The following is a 24,467-nucleotide window of genomic DNA, read 5'->3' on the forward strand; positions in this document are numbered from 1 at the left end:
GGGGGGGGGCGGGTTAGGGAAGAATGGTTTTCGGAATGAGTGGGACGGGCTGCCCGGGGAATGCTGGATGTCCCGTCCCTGCGAGGGTCCGGGGACCGCGGCCAACGGGCACGGTGGGGTCGGAGAGGTCTTTTCCAGCCTTCGTGGCTCACTCTGCGATACGGGAAAGGTCGGGGTGCTCGCGGCCCCCGCTGCGCGTTTATATCCTCGTATTACAAATACCATCGCCCAGGCCACAAAACGCGGGGGGACGACGCTTACCGAGCTGCCCGGTTATCCGAGGGCACAAAAGCACCGGCTGCGGCGCTGCAATCAGAGCCGTTCACTGCTGCTGCTTCCCGTGCTCCCTACACAAGTTTGCAGGAGAAGTTACTGCAGAAGCGACCGAAAATAATCGTCTGCCACAGCGCACAGCAAAACGCCCTGACTCGCATCGTTAAAGCGGTTGTAATGCTAAAAATTATAAAGAACAGTTTGAAAACGTACACACATTGATTTTTCTTTAAAAACGCATCGATATAGGAGTTGGACTCAGTGATCCCTATGGGACCCTTCCAAGTCGGGATATTCTCTGATTCTATATGTATATACGTAGCATAAATAGATATTACGGCAACAGTTCTTCCTGTTATTGTTTACGTATCCATTACTTATTAGCTTCTTTTGATCAACTCCCCATCTGAAATAGAGACAAGGCTCTGAGATGAGCAGTTATCAGCACAAATACGTTAAGAAATTCAAATGCAGAGTGACTGCGTCAGCTCCGATCTGCCCGAGCAGCGCATTCCTCTGGCAGCCCCACCCAGGCATCGTGCGCGGCATCGCCTATGCCAGATAACTCACAATGGCTCTTTGAAGCCGCATCTCCGCAGGGCCGACAGGGTTACGGCGTGAGAGCTCCTTGCTCCTCTCCCCGTGGGTGCTGGTACCGCTGGCACGGCATCATTTGGGATCCGCAGCAGGGAGCAAGGGCAGGGCAGGCTCAGCTGCCTGGAGCACATTGCCCAAAGCACAGAGGGCAGAAATACACCTGGAACAGGCAGAATTTGGTCAGTCAGTTCAATTCGGTTCAAGAATTAAATGAAGCGAATGCCTCTTTGGCTCGGGTGAGGATGGATTCATCGATGGAAGAGTAAAGTACGTATTCAGCACATCACATTTAGAAGTCTGAAGCTAACATCTAACATCCAAACTCACTGTCAGATCCTAATAGATCATAATGCAAGGTAACCAATGCTTTTTCTTACTTTAAAAGCACAGGAATGGTAAGGACCTTTACTGCTGGAGAGTCAGGGGTTAAACACCGCCCCAGTGAACCACAATCCACCCCCAGCTCAGTGCAGGTGAAAGCCAGGAATCAGTGGTTCGCTTTCAGCTAATTGGTGAGTATTGAAGGCCTCCTGCTGCCAACCATGGAACCAGGTAGGATCACACAACCATAGAACCATGAAGGCTGGAAGAGACCTCTGAGATCCCCAAGCCCAACCGCAGCCCACCCCCACCAGCCATGTCCGCAGGTGAAAGGCTGTGTGTGGAGTATTACCAATTCTACAAACTGTGTAGGTTTCCCATGGATGCACGCTAACATGACAACAAACACCCCACTTTCCGGACTAACCGATACGTTTGGGCTGTTTCATATCTTGGTTTGCTGACAGATTTGCTAATTACCCCTCCACGTAGAAGTGCCCAGCACTCAAAGGGCACTATACAAACCCAGCCACGGCTGCTGCTCCCCCTTACTGTACTGCTTCCATGTGAAGCAGTGATCCAAAGCCAGATGGCTTGGATCCACCCAAGGTATCTTGGCTATCTATCAATAGAGGCTCAACGTCTGAGAAAGGCGTACTTTGGAGACTCACCCGTAACATCTTCTGCCTCCTGCTCTCCTGAAGGAGCACCTCAGTCCCAGCGCTGGGGATTGCTGAAGGCTGGGTTAGCAGCAGGAGAGCGGCGGCAGCAGGAATGCGGGGCAACGGAGTGGTTTGAATTCTTGGCAGGTGTGCTCACGCTGCGCGCACAGATACGCAGAATTACAGCGCTGATGGATGTTCTAAATGCAAAGCCCTAAATTAAAGAGTCAAAGGTACCACTTGGAAGAGCAATATACCACTGCGACTCCATTAATTACCTTCTCCAATGAGTTCCAGTTGCTTTCTTATTTTTTCCTCCCAGAGAGGCAGCACAGCAAAGCTAAAGCGAAAAAACCAAGGCAGACATCTGGGACACGATTCAGCTACGGAGCAGCCCTCATTACTTCAGTGGAACACCCCCGAAGTGCTGCAGCCACTCACAGGCATTGGGTAGCTGCACAGACTGTGCTCCAAAGCACAGCTGGGGATTACAAGGCTAGGAACATCTGATAGAAAGCAAAATTAGACGTAGCACAGAGCAATTCCATTTTAAAGCCCGAGCGTGACCTCTAGGTGGTGCTGGCATCCTGTCATTACAGGAGTTCAGACAGCTCACTGAACTATATTCTGGACCACTGCGTTTGGCAGCTGCCTTAAAAGCAGTTCAATGGCACGTTTAGCAGCCAATATTGCAGCACGAAACTTAAGGAAATGTACAGCCACGAAGAATAATTCAATTCCCTCTCCAATAAAGGAGAGACAGTAGCAAACGCTGAACAAATGAACAGTAGCAAGACATCTCACGCATTTCAGTGACCACGGCTCAGGTTGCAATGGTCTGTGAAGAAAAGCTAAGATTTTTTTTTTTTTTTTTCCCACAAGAATCATTGAGGATAAAGAAGCTGAAAGCAAAACAGCAGGAATGCATGCAGTAAGGTGGATAAACTAGAAATGGTACTGCAAGTCCTTTAAATGAGTGGGTTGCAGCCAGTAATTGCATGGCTGCACACGGCACGAGGACCTTATCATAGAATCATAGAATGGCTTGGGTTGAAAAGGACCTCAAAGATCATCGAGTCTCAACCCTCCTGCCAAGTGCAGGGTCGCCAACCACTAGACCAGGCTGCCCAGAGCCACGTCCAGCCTGGCCTTGAATGCCTCCAGGGACGGGGCATCCACAACCTCCCTGGGCAACCTGTTCCAGTGTGTCACCACCCTCTGTGATGCACCTTATGGAAGCATCAGCTCCATCCTGAGGCATCTGAGCTGCTCTGGAGCTCAGGGATGGTACGGAGAAGCTGGGAATGCCTGGTTCAAATGGAGGTGGGCTAGGCAAAGGCACAATCACACACGTTACTTCGTACCCACTTCAGCCATTTCACTGGCTGAAATAGTAGATTCAAGACACCCAGCACAGTGAGTTCCCAAGCGGAACGTTACAAAGTAAAATGCTGGGGGCAACAGCACACATCTTGATGTCTGCAGTTTCTGTTATGTACGTACTTGGAATAACCCTGTCAGAAGATGCCACGATCTAACCGGAATTTGGATATCTATGTACCCTCTATATAAAACACTGCATTCAATTACGTTTCTGTATCTGCAGCTTGCATGCTGTTGAGGCACCGATTCACTGCGCCACGTTACAAAAGGGAACGCTGAAGTTTGGTCACTCTGGTGTGATGAAATCCTGTCTACTGCACAGAGCAAGCTGCTTCCAGGTGTCACGTACGTGGTTTCTCCTGTATAAGACTGAAAGCGCCACAAAAACATTCAATGCAGTGCAAGAAAACAGAGCCAGCTGTTACTTTAAGTTACCCAAAGTGATTTATTGACAATTTAAATGTGACATATTTACAGCACTGTTTCTAAAATAATTTAACAATTTTCATAGATTTATAAAAGTACTGATAAATAGGAGACCCTGACAATTACCAACCACAAATATTTCCCTATTTTACTGAGCTACATCAGTAGTTCTTTCTTTTACCCCCCCCTCCCCCTCTTTTTTAAAAGTCCCATAATGGAGCTGCTTTACCTCCACCCAATGTGTAAAATTGCCAATACCAAAATATAGTAAAATGAACATGCAGTGTGAAAGCTGTACCAGAGCAAGTGATTTCAGATGTTAGACTACAGTAAAAATATTTGAATGCCAAGTGTCTTCCACAACGGACGTACTTGTGAAAAAATAAGCCTTTGAGGAGCTATTGTTTTGTCTTCAAAGAAGTTAAAACCTACAACACTAGTTTAGACACTTACAGAAGCTTCCAATTCTGTGCTAGTTTTCACATGTATCTAAGGAGTCAAAGAAAACCAGTAATATACAAACACCACTGCCTTAAGACTGTGGTTAGTTAGCTTATGGATTAAAAAAATGAAGGTGCTGACATAACTTAAGGTTCTGAAATTAGATTATATTTCACTCTTACATGACACCAATTATTCCATCCTTGGATCAACAAATTATCATGGTAAAGCCATCCGTATCTCTCAAGCAGGAAGTCAGTTTGGAAGTCGGAGAGAAGATGGACTTGCATGATATGTATCTTAGGTCAGAGTAGACAAAAAAAGTAACACAAAGCTGGACAATCTGAATCACAGTAAGCAGCAGCATGAGATATCTGTGGGGTTTTGATCAAAGCCAGCAGGTTTTCAAAACCGATGAGAAGTACACGCTCAATCTAATCCAATGCTTGAAATGTAAAGGTTCTTCCCATTTGCACCACTGGAGCCCCATAACACAGTGTACACAAACAGCAAATACTCATTTTCTCTTTCCCAAGAACACGTATTGCACAGCTAGGAGACGCAATACCAGAACACTGGTATCCCTAGCACAAGTTTTCTATTTTTTAAATAGCTGTTTCAAACAACACTACTCAGAACAACTCTCAACCCAAGGTTCAAAGCCGTTACGAATGGTTTGTGTACATACCTAATGTGAAAGTGTTTCAACAATGTGAGAAAAAACACAGGCACTTCAGATTATTAGTGCACCAAAAGTTATAGGCCACAATTGCATGACTGTGAACAGTTCAGTACCAAGAAGGACAAAACTAAACGAGGAGCTCTTCCACTGATCCAACACAGAAACAACTGCTCACAAAGCACTGATAAGAAAACCATTCTCAAAACAGTAATCAAACGATACGTTTAGACATTTAATAAAAATAATTACTGCAAAGCCTCGTGTAACACAATATAAACCCTACTTAGCTCAAAAGGTTGAAAGTGTCCAAATTCAGAAGTCCAATTTCCCTCCTCCCCCACTCCAAAACAACATTACATGCAGTCCATTAAAATCCAAATGTGCAAAAAGTTATAACCCACCTTTAGGAGTGCATCAAAAATAGACTATTCAAAATATTATTTTAGTGGAAATCTTTCAGCACCATAATTAGAATTCCAAGGGAGCCCAGAATTCTTATTCTGATAACAATTCAGTTGACACTGTTGATCCTAAAGAACAGAAGAAACATTTTGTGCATTTCCTGGTATCTGAAAGCTATGGAGAGAAACAATTCTCACATGTGCATAAAATCTTACTGTAGTTCAGAATGAAGTTAAGTAATCACATCTTTTTGGCAATAAAGTTTCCACAAGGTAGCATTAATTGAAAATTTAGTTTGCCAGATTAGGAATGAAAAGTTGCTGGTACCTTGCTAGCTTGCAAAAGTACATTTTTGGTTTTGTCTTTTCTTTACTTCATTGTAAATTGTGCAGTTTGGCCCCTCCCTGGTGATTTACTATCAGGCTTTGAGAAAATGCATAAGGTCCATTTTTGACCCTCAGCTGAAAGGCAATACACAAACATATATATACACATATGTGTACATAAACACACATATATATATATATAAAAATCAGTGTTTGTTTTTATTTTTGTTCTTATTTCCTGTAATTTTCTTTGGTTAAAAGTCTGAGCAAGGAAATTAGAGGACCGAACAAATGGATCATTCTCCAAACACTTCCATCATTACACATCGCTAACTGGAAGGCTTGCATCATCCAGATCCACAAGGCCAGGATCCTGTTCCTGAGTGCCATTTTTGCTTTGGGGTTCTGAGAGGCCCTGTTCAGTCACTTTGGCAGCTGATTCTCTTGGAGCGACAGCCTGGATCTTGTAGCTCCCTGGCTTGGCCTTGGTAAAAGATTCGTGAAATCCTCGCTTCTCCAAGGCAGGGTATTTGGCGTGAGGGTTTGGGACCAGAGGGCTGTTGTGAGTGGCTGTGGAATGTGAGGTGGCTGGGGCTGGGAGGGCAGAACGGAGAGCATGGTTGGGTTCGGAAGAAGACTCGGTATGCTCCTGCAAAAGAAGAGCACGCGTCAAACCAAGTCGCTGACATCACATCACAAAGATGCAAGTTTCAGATTTCACTCTCAGAAAAATCAAGACAGGAAATACACAAAGCAAAGCATCAGCCATAGCAGGAGGTGGCAAGTGCTTTCCCAAGGCGGTGTATTAAGTGTGAGCCTACAGCAGTATGTGACAGCAACACCCATTTCCTCATTTGAAGAAATTACATTTCTCAAATCAAGCTCAGCAGCTCCTTCAACTTTATAATGTTGTCCAGCAAATTGCAGCTTCTCATTTTATTAAGACTTAAATAACCTTTTGAAGATGTGCTATTGAAAACGACATCTTTCAGAAATAAATTTATTCGAACATTTATGCACAACAGGCACTCGCATCCTAACTCCTGAAGCACCACACATTTTATTCTTCCCTCTTCTTGCAATTACTGATCTCTGCAGCTTATTTTGGGGACCAAAGAGAAATGGCAACTCTTCTTTGCTATCGAGACTACATAAAAGCTCTGAAGTTAATGGCCTCTCAAAAAAAAAAAAAAAAAAAAAACTTATTCCTTCCAGCTGTCAAGTTACTTTCTTGTGTTAATAACTGTTACCTGACATTCTGTTGACCTTTACATACCACTTTATTCTTCTGACACCGTGGAAAATAATCTGACATTTACTTACTGAAAGAAACAAGTTACCAGACCATCTAGGTACTATTTAGAAATCTAAGGCACAGGGTGGACTTTTAGACATCCTAGGTGGTGAGAGCAGTAACAGATTGTCATGGTTTTATGATTTTCGGTTATTGGTATTCCATATCATAACATCATGTAGTGAATGTACAGATGTAACTTGACTATAGTGAGAAAACACTGACATAAAAATGGCTGCTTAAAACTGACAGGAGAAAAAGCTCTTCAGGCCTGGGGGCTCAGCCTTTGGCCTGGGAACCAGGGACATCTTTGAGCAGTGCAGGCAGCATCCTGAGAAGCAGGCACCCTGACGGTACCACTGATAAGGACAAAAGAACTGAGGAACAACTTATCTGAGAAAAGCTGGAATCGTTTAGTAGATAGTAAAAGCATAGGCGATCCCAAACACATATTGGTATCCAGGCAGTACCTACAACAGCTTGTATAGCTATATCTGTCCATATTTGCTTTATTAATTATAGGATACTTCCTAGCGGTGATCTGCAATGAACAGAAATCTTTAGAAAATAATATCTCTGTGTCCATGAGCACTGTGGAATCCTCCAAGTCATCATCACAGCGACCTCTGTCCACCCAGGGGCTAGGGAACCCCTTAGATCACGACCTGAGGATAGCCTGCCTGACCTACACCTCTATCTCCATAAGGGAAAATGTCTCAGATTCTGCATCCTACCCATCAGTTCTGCAAGGATGTCTCAAAGACCTAGGGATAACTAAAACAGCACAGGACGTTAAGTTAGATGATATGATGAGAACGATGTGCAATGATGCACTGAATACTTCACTATGTGTATTAGGAGCTGCTGCTGCTGCTGCCACTTCTGCAATGGAATTTCCTGTGCATTTGCACAGAAAATTTTCTGTGTTAGTGCAGGAACTAAAGAAATCGGCAAACCCATGTGTGTACACAAATCAAGGCACTTCTCAAGCACTTTATCAGCAAAAACCCATCACAGATGTGTCCAAGATGCAAATATACATCCTAAGTGAAATACTTATTTTTTCACAGCACTTTCCAAAATTTCTTTTAGGAGTGCTTTATGATTCATAAATGTAACCATAATGGGTTCCACCAAATAATATCGTATTTCTTTTTTTGACATAAATTAATACTACAGGATGAAGAAGCTGTTTGTCTTTTTCTGGACTTCAATTTTTGAGCTCAAATTCAGTGACGTATTTCATATTAATTACATTGCTGTATTCCATACCTGACTTGACAGTTCACTTTAAGAAAAACATTTGCTTTAGGAGAGTGTACGATCCAGTATATTACCACTGCTCTTCTTTTTAACAATAAACACAGATGAACAAGTAGGACAGCAACTAGGGAAATGAGGACAAGACCTCTACACAAAACTTTTTGATTACGACAGCCAAAGGATACTTGGATTATACTACCCACGCTGACTAATTTCACATTTAAAAGACCACATTGCTACGTTACTCTTAAGGTGTACTGCTTTGAACAGCGATCATACATGACAATGCTTCTACGTTTGAACTAAATTTCATGCAGACACTTACAAGCCATGCAGATCAGGCTACATATCATCCTTCCAATTGCTAGAGTTAAGACGTGCATTTGTTGTGTGCACGCATCTGTATTAGTTTGTGGGTAGCTGAAGTTTAATTTTGCTTTTGCGCAGTTTCAAAAAAAAAAAATGTAAAGTAAAATGGAAATATGAACTCTCATGCAAATTAGCTTTTATATGTTCATTTCTAAATTATATCACATTATTTACTGTGTTTTAATACATATTAGAGTTTGAGGTACAAATAAATGTTTTTGTCACTCTTCAATTCCAATTATTTTAAAAGCAAGAAAAAAAAACAGTGCAAACCTGTAAGTGAATGACATAATTTATGAGTTAGTTTTCAGGAATGGGAACAGGTAGCATTATTTTTTAGTTTCTTAAAAGCGCAAATTAGTCTCTAGTTCTAGCCCTCTGTTAAGAAGGCAAGTTTCCATGAGAGCCCACATACGTGCTGCATTCACCAGTTCTTGATGTATACCTCTGTATACAAGGATTCGACAGCCTTCTGGCCTGCCGCATCTGGAACACAGTGCAAAGCTAAGATTAGAGTAACCTATACTTGGGGAAAGAAGAGAGGGACAAAGAAAAGTGATGCAGACAGTAACAGCGAGGTTGCTCAGTCAGCCCCACGAAAGAAAACAACCAGCATACACAAGGGAAAGTGATCTGCGTATTTTCATTCCCCCCAAAAGAAGCAAGGTTTACGATAGGAAGTTTTCATTTAAAACCAGCTCTCAGCTGCAGAAATAATTGAGAGCTTAGGCTCAATCGACAGAAACATCAATGCTAATATGTATCCAGGTGCCAGATTTAAATTACTGGATTTCAGATTATGGGGGTGATGACATATTCAGCTTATTACAAAACATCCCATAGCCAGAAAGTGAAAAAGCATATCTTGCAGCATCTGAACTGTGAAGTATTCCATTTGTTCTATCTGGACATACTTGGGGACACTGTGACACTGCAGTAACCTCCAGCACAAAGGAAGTTAACTTGTGAAAAAGCACGGAATGCCTAATGCAGTTTAAATGCAAATATGGCTGAAATGCTGGCATCCACACTGCTTCACAAACACGAAGATTCGTCACAGTGCCTCAGCTCAGTAATGCTAGATGGCGTTCACACTAAGTTCCCAACAGCAAAATCTAATTCATGCGAGCAGACATCCTTCAGAAAATATTTTAAATGTGAATCTGTGTCTCCACATGCAATGAACTACCAACAATTGAGAATGATAATCTAGTAGTGAGGGTTGTTACAAGCACGTTAGGATTTTGTCACTTGAATGCAAAATTCAATGATCAAAAATGCCTCGCAGGAATTAGAAAGGTTCAATTTTACTCGTAGCAGCATAGCAACAAAAGATCCAACTGAACTCTGAAGAATTCTTCCAGGTTAGCACTTGCATTACCTACGTGTTCAAGACAGTACAATGCACATAAAGCAACACTTAGATAAGGCTAAGGTAAGTGTTCATTAAAAACACAAAATAACTTATGCCAGTCCGTAGGAAATTTCATGCAAAAAATGCCACGTTACTACAGGACAGAATGGAAGACAGACAGAAGTAAAAATCTAGAACACCAACTACTAGCATTTCTCTACGTTTCAGAGTAACATACGGAAGCTGCTGATCTTCCAGGTCCCCGCTGTGCTACAATGGCCCCAGAAATTGCTTTTATCCAGCTGTGCATGTCCTCTGGACTGTCCGCCTGGATCAAACAACACGAGTTATGTTTAGCAATCAGCTCTTTTTCCAGTGTTTTTCCATTAAAATCAGAGCCTTATCCTACTTTAGCAGTCTCTTATTTAAAGCCACACGGACTTGCATTTCTTAAAGCTGACATTTCTTAAAATTTTGCCTTGGATTTACTGTTATATACGTAAACTTCTATAAAATAATAAGCAGTGTGTAAATGAATATACACACACATACTCTTTACATATCCTAGATTCAATTTTTGCTTAGTTTGAACAAATTAAACCACCCACATTAATTCTTACAGGAGATCTGCTGACCTCCCTCAGGGGACTTTGCACAACGACAACTTCTGCATTTTTCAGTCACTTTACTTCTATGAGGTAATTACTGACGAGCTACAGCAAAATAAGAAGCAGTCTATATTCAGGGTCTGCTGTACATTTACGTAGAACAAGAGTCTTACAAATATGGAGCAGATTAACAATGAGCATCGAGGGTGTATGTATCTGGGACAAAGAAAAAGCTACAGCTTTCCTAATTAGTTTGCATTTGACTAAAACTAGCATATACACCATCAAGAAGTGTATGTAACAAGTCAATTAATTATGTTCAGCTGTGACACAGCTCACAACTCAGCATTTGGCTCCAAAACCTGTATCAGATGATACAGGCCATTCTGATCCTACAGGAGAAAGTCGGAAATGATTTCCTCCTCCAGAAACAGGAGAAATAGCACTGTAAGCATCACACTCCTAACACAGCTAGACAACACAAGTCTTTGTGATTTACACTAAATCAAGCATTAAAAAAAAACATGGTAAAGATGCAGTGATTAAAGTGCATACAGACACATACTGCCAAAAGCACTTTCAGATATGAAAACTAGATGTTCCTGTACTATTTTCATGTGGCAACTAATTTTAATCTGAGTTTAATCTTTTAATTTATTACTATAAATAAAAATTTATTTAAAATTTAAAATTTTATTTTGAAATACTTTAAAATAAAAGATCTAATATATTGAGTAGACAGCATGGAATGTGAAGACCCAAATACCAACCAGATTACATTAAAAGCAATGACCAATAAATCCTAAACGCTATCAACACTTGCTGTTATTTAGAGTATCTCTTATATGTGTCTTCTGAAATATAATGATGGTTGTATTCCCTCTGAAAATCATGCTACATTTCAGTACAACTTTATAAGCCAGATGACACTGCTTCTTTGCTTTGACTATGTCTATCTCCTGGTTTTACCCAAAGTTTAAAGAAATTACCTGTACATAAAAGGTTCGAGAAGTAGTTACAATTTCAAAGAGATTGTCTCTCATCATTATATCACTGTAAATGAAAGAAAAGAGTTCAACAGCAAGTTCAACTTTTCCAGCTCATTTTATTAATACTCTACAATGCACACAGAGCCAAAACATGCGTTGTCTGAAGATCTTTGCATTCTTCATCACCCTATGTTTTTTCTTTTTTTAAAAAAAGCAAGGAAAAAAGAAGAGCAGCAACTCATATTCCACTTAGTCTTAAGACTCTCTAGTTCATTAGCAACATGCATGCTTGCTCAGTATTTTTTAATCTGAACATTCTAAATCATGAATTAAGTTTAAACAAATATTGTTTTAGTCAAATTTCTACGAGACTTCACACTTGTTTTTTTGTTTTGGCAAATCACCATTCCTAAATAGCAGCCTGCTTAAAAAAAAAAAAACCACAATATCTACCTCAACAGCAACAAAGGCAATTCATTCTTGACTATACTGCCACTCAGTAGAAAGCAAACAGAAGGAGAAAGTGAGTTCTTGACTAAATTTTTGTTGTTTGGCTCAAGTGCTTGAGTAAGGCAAAGGTCTGAAGACCGTAAAAGCAGAAAAGGGACTCCTAGAATTGTTGCCCTGAATCAGACAGTACTTATGCTTCTCTGACTCATGACTGCATGATGTTCCTTTATTCTACCCCTGTCCAATGCATTTGCATTCTACAATAGTTGCCAAATACTGGATGTTTGGAACACACCATAACTCAGCACTCTCAGTATCAGCTTTACGCACAAACTGCCTGTTGCAAATGAAGAGCATCATACATGCATAAGTCAGCTGAAGCTATTAAAAGTTTCTCCAGGTTTCCAATGAGCAGTCTAGTCATGACAATGCAGCATATTATGTCCCAAGCACCAGCTCTCCTCACCTTTGCTTGCATTCCTGAACCTTATGGACCTCTTTAAGTGGTATAACTCTGAGAGGTTCCTTCTCCTGAGAAAAAAATAAAAATACTATTTTTAGTATTTATTACAAACAGAACTGTTTGTGAACAGCAGAATTTTTTTTGCCTTGGCTGCCATAGGTAAAGATCCCACCACTTGTATGATAAGCACCCTGTAATCCTAACTTCAGATCAAGAACTGCAAGATTACAGTCATGTCCCTCCACATAATGACCTGCTGTTTCAAGAATGAATTATACGTGAGAACAAAGTGACATTAAAACAAAATTAAGGCGATTACAGAATATGCCCTGTTGCTGTTCTTCAGTGCTCTACTGACAGAATCCTAAAAAGAAGACTGAAGTCTGAGTTAGCAGTCACTCTAATCATTTGTTTCTTCTTCCCAATCATGAAAAGTTATTATAGGACAGTGCTAGAAGTTTCAAGTGACAAATGTCACATTTTGCAAATACAAGTGCATTCTGGATAATCTTGGAAGTATCGCTGGTAAGCAACAATCAGAATCTTACCAGTTCAGACTTAAAATATCCTATTGTGTTTTCATCCAGCTGAAAGTATCTTCTTTTCCAGTTCTTCATCTGCAAAAGGAAAATAACTCTTCATATAACAATATATACATAATACTATATATATTCTGCAAGACTGCCTTTTGGCAGGGGAGAGCGTTGAAATATTTTATAATAGAAAATATTAGCTTCTACAATTTTTTTTTTTGTGCAACAACCTCTACTTAAAATTGTAGCAGGCTTGTAAGAAATGTTAGAAGACAGTACGTTAAATGCTTCTGGTTAATTTTTAGTGAAGAAATGGAACGTTACAAGAAGCTCCCTAGTCCAAGACAAAATGAGTCTGAGGGCTCACAATATGTATATCTTGCTTAATCTGCACAGTTTCTTTACTTTTAGTCAATTTAGCAAAGCATCACATGGATAGCTCCACTTGTATTAATCAGTCTGACAAGTGGTACAATTCTTCCTCTGAACTACACTACAGTAACTGTTTTCTAAACACTTCAGTGATTTTAAATGGAGATTTCTAATTCAGATGCTTCTAGAAAACAAAATAAGGACCTTAACGTAACTGCAGCAGAGAGGAATTTTTAGTTGAATACACTAACCATAATGTGCAAATCTACAGGTGAACAATTTTTCCCTCTCCAAAACACCAACAACATTGAAGACCACGAATGTAATGCAGACAAATTATATTCCACAGGAGTATACTGTTTATCTTTAACCATCCTTAATACTGGTAGTAATGCTATAGTTGCTGGTAACTATTTTCTTCTTTACATCTATCTACCTGGTGAGTAGAACTACCATGTTAGGATCTTTGTTCTTGACCAAGGAAACACGCTGATCTCAAATGCTTACCACTGCCCCTTGCTTTACACAGTAGCCAGCTTTGATAATAGCATTATCTGGGGGATGTTTAGCAGTAAAATAAGGAAGGTGGCTTTGCGATCGTTTCAGGTAACTCCTATCACCTCCTTCACCGCACTCGTTGACTTCTTCTTTCTAGAAAAGAAAAAAGGAAAGGAGGGAAGTTCAGAATACTCTCTTTTTTCTAATGGTGAGCCCATACTACCACACTGTAATCAGGGTCTGGGCAATGACAGGATTTAAACAGCAATTTTTTAAATATTTTTTAAAATATTGTTCTAGTAACTCCTGATGTTTCTGTGTGGATTTCAGCCCCCCCCCACCTGCCAGTGTTACTGAACATCAAGGTGATGTTTTCGTGCAAGACTAACTCTCACCTCTCACACAAGAGGAAATGTTTATTTCAGAGCCTAGTATTTTCTAGGCAAACTAGGATTATTTCTCTAGGAATCCCTTACCTCACATATTTTCACAAAACTTCCTTGCTGTCTTTACACACTCATTTCCAAAGGCTTTTCTGTGATAGTTTAATCTGCTGTCATCCTTACTACCTCTAACAGCACAGCATAATCAGCTGACATAGTCAACTCCTTTCAATCCACTTTTCCTGCCCATTAAGATGACAGAACTTTGGCATGATTAACCCCAAAACTCATTTCAGACACACCCAAAAAATAACACCCCTCTTCTTTTAGAGGTATTACCTGTGTAGGTGTAATGATAGGAACACCACCAACAATTTCTGTCCTGTAAGACACTTGCTTCTTTCCACCTGGGCTTTCAGCTTGACGGTTTGCATTATCCATTTGACACAGAGGATCGGACTGCTTTGGTACCTCAAATTGAAACATGGTATAACTAAGTTCTAAAAAGTTCATACGAAGATAGAAAAAAAAAAACAGTCCTAAGAATTACGTTCAGTTTCCATCAGCAGGATTTAAGAAATGTTTTCTAATGGTACAAGGCTAGAAATAGTTAATGTGCAAATATGTTGCAATGCTTTAGTCCTCAGAAGAAGACTAATGTCAATTAAGATGGCACCACGTGGACTGAAATCTAAAAATCAATTCCAAGCTTTGCCATAATTGCTAGACTTGATCTTCAAGAAGGATGCCTAATTTGTAGAACTGGTTCTTTATTTCCTGCTTCCTTTCAGATTTCCTCAAATCAGTAATAAGTGCTGAATGGAAACTCCCTACTGGCTGTGGAGCTTCCACCCAACTATAACAACTACCAACCAACTAGATAATTATACAAGTCAGCCAAAATCCTTCAGGAAGAAGGGACACCCAAATTCTCTTTTTACACAATGAGTTTCCATGCAAGTCTCTGCTACATTCAAAACTTTAAACTGAATGGATCTTGACAAGAACAACAGCTACTTTATAGTCTGCTGTGATTCTAGTCTGTTCACTCAGGACTGCAAATTTTACAAACAAAAGAATCACAGAATGGCTTAGGTTGGAGGGGACTTTAAGGATCATCTAGTTCCAATCTGCAGAGAAACATGAGAAGTCCTGAGAGCACAAGTGTCAGCCTGGGACAGCTTCCCCCAGCTCCTCTTCATGAAAAACAGAAAACCACAAAGCCTTCTGACTCTGGTTTTATTTATTAGTAGTAGTGAAGTTTTCTTAAGTCCAAAGAAAAGTCAACATTAGAACAGTTCAAACAACTCATAGAAACATCACATCCCTAGGTAACCCCCCAAAAATGAGAAATTTACTGACAAAAAAAAAGTGCTCAGTATATACTTTCTTGTAAGGGTATGCTCTTAAAACAGTTCCTATCATCACTTCCCCAAAAATGACAGAAACAAAACCATAACTCTGTCCCTTAATAGACTGAGGTAATCCACAGATGTTTTCCATGATGTGATAACCAGCTGCCCTGCTACAAGCTAGGAGAGTAATTTACCAGTTTTAAGAACATAGCTTAATACTTCTTTGAAAAGATATTACTTGAAATCAGGTAAGAACGTTTGTAACATGGCATCACGTGTTTGTTCATTATTCTAATAGTACTTTAAGAATTATAAAACTTTTGACATCAGATAAAAGCATGTGTACATTTCATTGCCTGAGAGTATCTTCAGGATATTTCAATTAATATGACATGCATTCGTTAATTTAAAACCATTATTAGAGACTGTTACATATTTCATTAAGCTCACGTTTTTGTCCAATTTCCAAAGCAAAAGGCAAACCAAGTAAAATGAACTCAAGTTTAAGAGGGAATTCTGTTTGGTTCCTTGTCTTGGAAATTAGCCAACACTTGTTTACAGAGATAAAATGACTACTCCAGTTTAAAAGCCAGAGACATAAAAGCACATTGACAAAGCTGACATTTGAAAACAGTGCTACGTAGCAATGAAACCACTTACTGTGATTTTGGTAGCTTTGTTCAGAACATTTACCCATTCTACCAGGTCCTGCTGATCATTGGCTTGTAGAAAATATTTTCTCATCCCTGCATTCATAACTGTTAAAAACCATTATGAAAAGTTAACAATGCTGAAATTTAAGAGCAAACTTCGCACCACAGTAAGAGCAATTTCAAACAGAAAAACCAGTTCAAGTGTTTAAGCTCTGTGCTGCATTTCTTCTTCGGAAATCACTGTAAGATATATATACACCCATTGACTGGCTTCCTTTATTCAATGGAAACCTCACTTTATTGCCTTTTAAAAAAAAAACTGCAACACTTAAACTGCAGCACACATAATTTCTTAAACACTTTTTATTACAAAGAAAATATTGGATTTTGTCAGAATTTTCATAAGCTCAGTTTCCTTTTCCCAGTCTCAATTTCTGCAAGCATCAAGGTTTTATACTCAGGAATTTCTGCAGTTCTGCCTTTCAATCCTCTGACCAGCACCTGCCAACCTTCGCCATAAATTCATCAATGCGATGATAATCATAGATTTTTAATTACTTCAGGAAAAATCAATATTGATCATTAATTACATGATGGCCCGGACCAAACATCTTTAAAAGAATCAGAATATAAACCTTTTATTTTAGTAACTTGACAAAGAAAGCAGAACTTTGTAATTTTGTATTTCTACCCAGCAATGCCCAGCAGACTTTTATCCAACAAGGACAAACATCCTTCTTTCTGAGTAGAAGTGAAAAACCATCGCTAGCGACCTCACAAACTAAGAATTTATATTGAAAGAGCATTAAGATAAACCCCAGCTAAAGCTTTCCCAGAACTCGGAGGCATTTGCTGCTCTACCCGTAACACCACAGTTCAAGTCATCACCAACATACATGCTAGGAACAGATACTTCTACATTACCTCCACCACCTCCCCACAAAGCAGATGGTTTAAAGCAAATATTATGAGATGCCAATATTAATTCAAAATGCAGCACTGTAGAATGAGTCAACAGGTGCAACAACTCCCTCAATATTTAAAAGAAAGACACTAAATGTGACTTTTTTTTTCCTCACCTAAAAGTTTCAAAGATGCTTTAATAAGTCAAGAATATTATTACAAGCTGTAAGTCAGCATCTTGGGCAATTAAGGCTTCTTAGAGCTGGCCCACCACTAAATGCAGCTTTGCTGCTGATGAGGATAAACATCTCCGCATGTCGATACGGAGAGGAATCTGTAGATGGCACTGAACTGACACGAGGTACAGAATCCCTGAAGCTTTACATGCGGAGCGATTACCAAGTGTTTCATTAGCTCCAACACAGACACCTCAGGGAAACCCAGTGCAAAGTCGACAATTCCCTGCAGGGAGGAAACGATACGCTGCGTGGCTCACACCACGTGTCAGCCTTGTGTGGATCTGCACAAAGTCCAGCAAAGCTGTCTCCTCTGGGCCTGCGTAACACTACCCATGGCAAAGGTGCTGTCTAACTGCTGCAAAAACCCTGCAGGCATTTTCAGCACCTTCAACCAAGATAAGACTCTTATGAGAATGCAGCCATAAAGAAAGGTTATTCATGAACAGAGTAATGGCCAACGACGACCATCTTTACATACCCTTTTGTGAGCGCCAACTGCTTGCTATGAAATTCTGGAATCATGTTAAGCTCTGGACAAGTGACTTACTTATAAGAAAAATTAAGAAGAAAACATAAGCGATTTGATGAGCTGCCAAAGCTTCACCCAAGTTTAAACAAGCTTTAGCATCAAGAAACCTAGAAGGTACCCCAAGCAAATTATTTCTTCACTGCAGCACCATAGGCTTAAACTTAAGCTAAGAGCATTGGCAGGCAGTACAGTTTTAATACCAATTAAATGAACTCTTTTATGAGCAATATAGATTAAAACAGTTAAATGACTTGCCTCCATAGCTGACAGGCATGCTGTATCTCTGAACACAGCCATCATTTTTAATTAGCTTATTACTGCCTCAAAAACTTCAAATATCTGAAGAAACACCTCTTACTTACTCCTCATTAAGCCAAAGTACGAAAAAGTCATAAAAACACATGACAAAGAAGCCAGCATCACACTCATATTAAAGAGGAAATGGTGAACTCAAGCTATTTCTAAAAAAAAAAAAAAAAGAAACACTACCAGCAGTATCTAGTAATAGAATTGCAGAACATATCTTTGTTTCAAGTTTCTGAAGAACTTACTTGGCATGCATGATGCACACAAGAACTTACCGAAACAGAACTCTGCCTTTGGCCTTAGCTTAGTTGCATCGCTAACCTAGCAGGAAAATTAACATTTTAAATATCACCGAGCACACAAAATATACATCAAACATCACCACATTCTCTTGTAAATGGCTGAATTTGAAGATGAGCAATATATCTATGTGTTATAGATATCATTTTAGCTATAATGATATACAGATAAAAAGAAAAATTCAGTTTAAGGTGTACATTCTATGGTAAAAAGACAGCTTAAGCCATATGCTCCTATTCCTTAAACTTTACGATTCATTACCTTTCTAAAGAAGGGAGAAATCTCACAGAATATATTAAAGTTGCCAAATGCAACGCTTCTATTTGCATTTTGAACTTCTACATCTCAACAGAACTAAAAATTTAAGAGCATTTCCTGCTGTCTAGGGCTTCAGTTATACTTTGGTTCAATAAGAATATTAGCTACTTTTCTGTAGCGTGCTTCAGGGATTCACTAAAACATTGTAATACTGGGGAAGGAGGAAAGGAGGTGTTCTGTCCTGAGAGGCGTAGCTGTTTTGACATGACAGAGCACTTCTATGGAGGGTGCAGGAAAATGCTGAACAGCCTCTCACTTCAAAACCTTTCTTCAGCCAGAAGCCAACGATACATACTATGTCATTACAAAAACTATGCAAAGTTATACAAGGTAAATGTGAGAGATGACAAAAGCTACTCAATGAGTCCTACTATTAGATGTGGCACAGGGCTGGGCATGAATACACTGTCTAGTGAGGCCAGTTTCAGCAGTTCTGCCACAACTGCAGATTTGTTTTATTCAATAGCCTGAATACCAGCTGTCTGATGGAGCCTTTGCAAAGGCACTGGTGATCACCACTGCACCCACTAGAAGTGAGATAGAGGATTTCAGATTTCTTCAGCCAATAGTTGTGAGGTTTCAGTCAAAGCAGCAGGAAGGAAAAAAATAGGAAGGAGATGGGCACATCTCTACAGACATTTCTGTACTCATAACTGGCCGCATTGACTTCTCTTACAAGAAAAACAAAAATAGGCGATAAGATGAAGTACAAGAACAAAAGGAAAAAGTTATATGCAAAGAAAGGCTGAGAAAAGAGCAGAAAAAGGTCAAGTATTTTTTTCCACTGATTTGTTAATGCAATATCCGCTGTAAGTTTAAGCATAGAGACTTTTAGTTTCCCTGTGCAAGTAAATGACTGCAAAGAATTAAGTATTTTCTAGAAGTTTCACTGTTCTGTCTATTCAAGATGATTATTACTGCAAACTATCACACCCAATGACTTATCTTCCACTTCATACGCTTCCATGCACTACCTAAGAGGCATTTCAAATTGCCTGAAGTTGAGGTGTTTGCATCACTTGGTAGTTACCACCAGTATTTACCAACAAGTGTCTTACATATTATCTTACCTTTGAAATATAGGTAAGTTTAATGACTCCAACAGGTGGAGACCCAGAGGGAAGATTCTGAAACAAATCAGTGTTACAAAGTGAAACTGGGTTATTCTTACTTCACATTCGCTGTTCACGAATAAAAACGAAGAATTCAATTCCACAAACAAAGAAAATCCTACATGTTTTTAGAGACAATACACAATGTACGCTTCCAACAGGATCTAAACTACTTGTTTATTACACACACATCTGGTAATAAACTAAAAACAGAGGACTGCTAGAAACAATACAAGCAGTAATTGTTTCAGAGGTTTATGTATTTTACTAGAGGAAAAAGGATTCTTGCAGGTCTGGATCCAGGAAATCCGGAAAGAATACTTCTTCCTTAACAGATGTTGACGTCTTATGTATTTTGATCAGGGCAGGCAGAATGTACAAGAAGTGACATTTAGCTGGTATGTCAGCTACTTTAAAGGCTGCCTCGTGTATTTTCTAAAGCATATTGAAAAATCCTAGTTTTATCATTTTTTTTTTCTTTTTTCAAGTTTCCAAGTGCATAAACCTAATAATAAAGCACTTTTTCAACTCTTTAACAAATTCACGTAAGGAAACAAGTCAAAATTGATAGAGGTCAAATAACTACTGCCAAGAGCACCTCACCTGGGGGTTATCCATGTACCAGACCAGACTGTCTTCTCTTGTGTCCAGAATGAAGTACCGCCGCAGAAACTTCCCGCTATTCTCATTTTCTTCAATGTCTAGGAAACCACAAATGCGATTCTGACGATCCACATAAGGCATTTCTGACCCAGAACATCACACTGCAAAACAAAAGCAGAGAAGTAAAGCAAAGCTCCTCATAACTGGCTTTAAGACCGTTCTGTGCCCACTCGAGTTTCAACTCGCACCCAAAAGAGGTTTCTACAGAAGAATAAGTGAAGTGTGGCTGTTTCCTCCCACTACCACTGAATTTTCAGATGCCTCATTCTTACTTCCTTGAAGCACATGCTCAGGATATCTAAGCAGTACGTAGAAGGGCTTGTTTTTACAACATCACTAAAGAATAATTGCACAAAACTGAGATAACGTCAGGTTTATGATTCTTTGACATTGCCCTTCATGATCAAGAAAGGATCCTTGTCAGCAGCACATTTTTTTTTCATATTCTGCTCAAGCAAGATCAACAAAAAGGCTTTTGGAAACACTGATCATGTTTTCTCTTTACTCCTACATAAAGAACTTCATGGCTGACAATGGTACAAACAGACAGCTCTTCATCCTCACACCTCACACAGTAAAAGCGACGTGTGTGCAGCAGAAATGTGAACACATTTCCTAGCCTATAAGCAGAAGCCTCAATATTTGCATGGTACTATGTTTGAGGGTCATGGGTTGTCATTTTTGGGGGGTTTTGTTTGTGGTCCAAGAATCTGTACCACTGACCACCCATTCCCATTTTGCCTGCCTTCAGCTTTTAAGGCTCCACTTATTTTGTTTTTGCCTCCTCTTCAAGGACAGTCACTTTACCTTACGTGCCAGCCCTGCAAGGCCAGAAGGAAATTTCCACATTAAAAAAAACCAAAAAGCTATCTTAAATAATAAAATCGGGTTGGTGCCAACCTTTACTAGATCAGGACCAAAACAATGCAGCCTTCTTTACATTTGGCTAAAAACAAAAAGAACCACACAGCACACCTGAAAAATATTAAGTCGAGCCATGAAAGGTTTAAGCCCTTTAGACTTTTTCTAAGAACTTTCAGCTCTCACTATGTAAATTGAAAGCTTAATATTTATTAAAATTGCACTCCATTTCCTTGCTTTAAGTTACTTGATTTAAATAGATATATACCCACATAATGAGGCAGACACCTGATAACAATCGTCTACTCACACATCACAGCAGTACACCAGGCACTGGTAGGTACATTTTGAAGAGCTCATGTTTGGCAATCAGACGTAGACATAAGCATGTACTTATTTCTGGGTATCAGATACACAAATACGCATACAAATGCTTGTATTTACAACTGTCCTTTTCATACCACTAGGTAGAATTTGAATACCATTCAAATTTTGCACCAGCCACTGAGAAATAACTCCTTTTCGCTGTCATGATCCTGACACCGTACGAGAAGAGTTTCAATTAACCAGCTTTAAGGCAATTTACTCCATCTATGAGGTAACCAATCTTTTTTGTACCAACACCACATCAACCTCCCGGTGCCAATTCAAGTCTGAAATGCTGCCACTGGGGACCAGAGCTTCACAATTCCATTCAGCAGCGGTTGCAAAAAGCTGAAGAGACCGCAATATCAGAGTGATGACAGGCTACTAAAAAAAAAAAATGTAGTCATTTTCATTACTTTTTAAATTGTTTAATTCTAAAGACATGCACAATTTTGTGTACAATAAAGTCTGCATGCTTGCAACATAGTGGCAGGGACATCACTTGGGTATAAGCTTGCACTGAGTACCTGATCAATTGGTTCTTTTCACCTTTAAAAGGAGTGCCCACATTTAAGGTATGCAATCGTTGTTTTAAACCTCAGGGGCATGGGTTTGATTTAATAAAGCAACAAGATACCCCAAGGTGAATAAATTCTCTTACTGTGTCCTTGCAACGCAAGTTCCACAGATCTCAGACAGGAAAGCAGACACTTGGGCACTCTCAAGACTCTGTCCTAACAGTAACCCCACTGGCTCTTGGGATCTCCTTCCACTAGAGAAACATCTTCTCACTGTGAGCCTTACACAAGCAGCTGTAGCTAGGGGCAAGCTTTAGGGCGGCTGTTCACTAAATTACACCTCTAAACTGGCAGAACTTGGCATCACAGAGTTTTAATTTAAATACATTTAAAGCTTGTCATTTACCACTATACTCCCAAATTGTGCCAGGCGGTCCCTCAACAAAACATACAGTGCTTCTGGGACACAAGTGCAGCTTAATATCAAGTGCTGAAGCCCAGAAAAGCTGCTAACAAGTAAATATCAGTTGGTTTCCTGCTGGAGTAGGCTGAAGCTGCACTCTCTGCAGATGTGAAGCAAATGAAACAAGGAAAACCTGGTTTTGAAGTATGACACGAATTGAGAACTACTGAATAAAACCAATGAAGTTTTTAAAGCACCTTTCCCCTGGAAGAATATCTATGTTTTAAAAAGTCCAAGAAAAAGAAAAAAATGAGGAGGGTGCTCAAAACGCTCCACTGTGTGCGTATGACGAGCTGAAGCTGAACAGCAATACCTTATCCCAGGGCAACAGACAAAACTCAGCAGCTCTCTCACATTTATCAGTATACCAAAAGAAAAACTACATCCATCCAGGTTTTCTATTTTGAACTGCCCTCGGCTAATTTCTAGCCCACACAACACTACGTGCAGTCCTGATGAAAACAGAGGATAACTTTTAAAATTAACTCATAGTTTAAGTCGCATAACTGATGTTTTCTTCAGATTAGTTCAAAATTCTTCATGGGATTACTGAAACCTACCAGGTGCTAAAAAAAACCTTAAGCTTCGTTATAAAATCGAAATCAAACTTAAAATCATGCAGTCATCTTCCAGCTGCAGACCTTCGCTTCCATCCTATTACACCTTGGCAAGAATCCACCATCAATTAATACCAATCCTATTCAGCTTTCATTAGCAAACCATAATTTGATAATGCATGTAAAAACCAATTTAGGCCTTCCTTGCAGTTATAAAGCAGCTGAACACACGACAAAACCCCACTGCAGCACCCTGCCTGGCAGCTCCAGACAGACAGCAAAGTGACAAAGGCAGAACTACCTTGTTACCAATATCACTAACGCCAATCCAAGCCTCCCAGATTATGCATGTCTCACAGCTCTTGATTCCATGCACACCATTATTTTCTGCAGCAGAAGGCAACTTGCCAAGTTTTCAAATGTAACACTGTGACAAGACTACAAGGCTTAGAGAGGAAAAACTGAAGGTATCACTTCTGTAGCAGGTTACATACAATTTTTTTTTTGCCTCCCCTCCCTCCCTGGAGTGGGGACATGGGGGAAGGGAGGTGACATGGGCAGTGACACAGTGCTGGTACAGAAGTCCCCGTGGCCCGTTTCCTCCTGGCTCTTACCATAATCCACCAGAAGCTAAAATTGTCACCAATACCTATTTTGTGGTGCCTTCTGACATTCATATGGAAGGATTCAGAAAACGCAGCTCTTTCAGCCTCTCGCTGTGAGGGCCGTGCTGTAACCCAAACAGGACGTCTTGCTTATTTTTGTAGCCTTACATCCCTTTTTTCAGCAGCAGAGTACTAATTTAAGAAGGTACGTACCTCAGCGCAACTTCTCTCGGATTTCCCCTCTCACCACTCTTTTCCTCTGTGTACCAACATTCCTCGATATTTATATCACAGCTAAAAGCTGTCCGGCCTCCTGGGCACCTTGAACTAAAAGTTACTGAGCACCTTGCCCCAGCCTGCAGCTGTGCTGCCCGGTTATATGGCCAGAACCCCAAGAGGCACGCCAGCATCTCGCCCCACCAGCTGCAACAGCCTGTTCAAACACTCCTACGTTATTTGCTATTTTTAGTTTCACACCAGCACCTGCTGAGTTCACCTCCTTTACAGTTTGATGGCTTCCTCCACCTTTTCAAGTCCAAACTCTTTATAAGATGAAGAACGCAGCATGCAAGCTAATATTGCAATTATTTCAATTTCAATTCAAGGGGAAGGGGAAGGGGAAGGGGAAGG

At 40.1% G+C, this 24,467-nt stretch overlaps 1 protein-coding gene across 4 annotated transcripts in view; it reads right to left on the reverse strand.

Moving 5' to 3' along the window:
• Nucleotides 3,662–24,467, reverse strand: part of PLEKHA1 (pleckstrin homology domain containing A1) — a 29,440-nt gene continuing 8,634 nt past the window's right edge. For 2 of the 4 annotated variants that reach the window (XM_021399116.1, XM_021399117.1), the window contains exons 2-12: nucleotides 20,408–20,568; nucleotides 19,763–19,819; nucleotides 18,350–18,395; nucleotides 16,105–16,202; nucleotides 14,429–14,560; nucleotides 13,716–13,859; nucleotides 12,852–12,920; nucleotides 12,307–12,371; nucleotides 11,391–11,454; nucleotides 10,032–10,121; nucleotides 3,662–6,162 (exon numbers count right to left, since the gene is read on the reverse strand). In XM_021399116.1, the coding sequence (XP_021254791.1) occupies nucleotides 5,833–6,162; nucleotides 10,032–10,121; nucleotides 11,391–11,454; nucleotides 12,307–12,371; nucleotides 12,852–12,920; nucleotides 13,716–13,859; nucleotides 14,429–14,560; nucleotides 16,105–16,202; nucleotides 18,350–18,395; nucleotides 19,763–19,819; nucleotides 20,408–20,548 (1,236 nt within the window). In that variant the 5' untranslated portion in view covers nucleotides 20,549–20,568 and the 3' untranslated portion in view covers nucleotides 3,662–5,832. Of the gene's footprint in view, nucleotides 6,163–8,854; nucleotides 8,926–10,031; nucleotides 10,122–11,390; nucleotides 11,455–12,306; nucleotides 12,372–12,851; nucleotides 12,921–13,715; nucleotides 13,860–14,428; nucleotides 14,561–16,104; nucleotides 16,203–18,349; nucleotides 18,396–19,762; nucleotides 19,820–20,407; nucleotides 20,569–24,467 lie in introns of all 4 variants that reach the window. The other 2 variants (XM_021399118.1, XM_021399119.1) reach the window with 2 other exon arrangements.

Source organism: Numida meleagris, chromosome 5, assembly GCF_002078875.1.
Source record: "Numida meleagris isolate 19003 breed g44 Domestic line chromosome 5, NumMel1.0, whole genome shotgun sequence".
Classification (NCBI taxonomy): Eukaryota; Metazoa; Chordata; class Aves; order Galliformes; family Numididae; genus Numida; species Numida meleagris.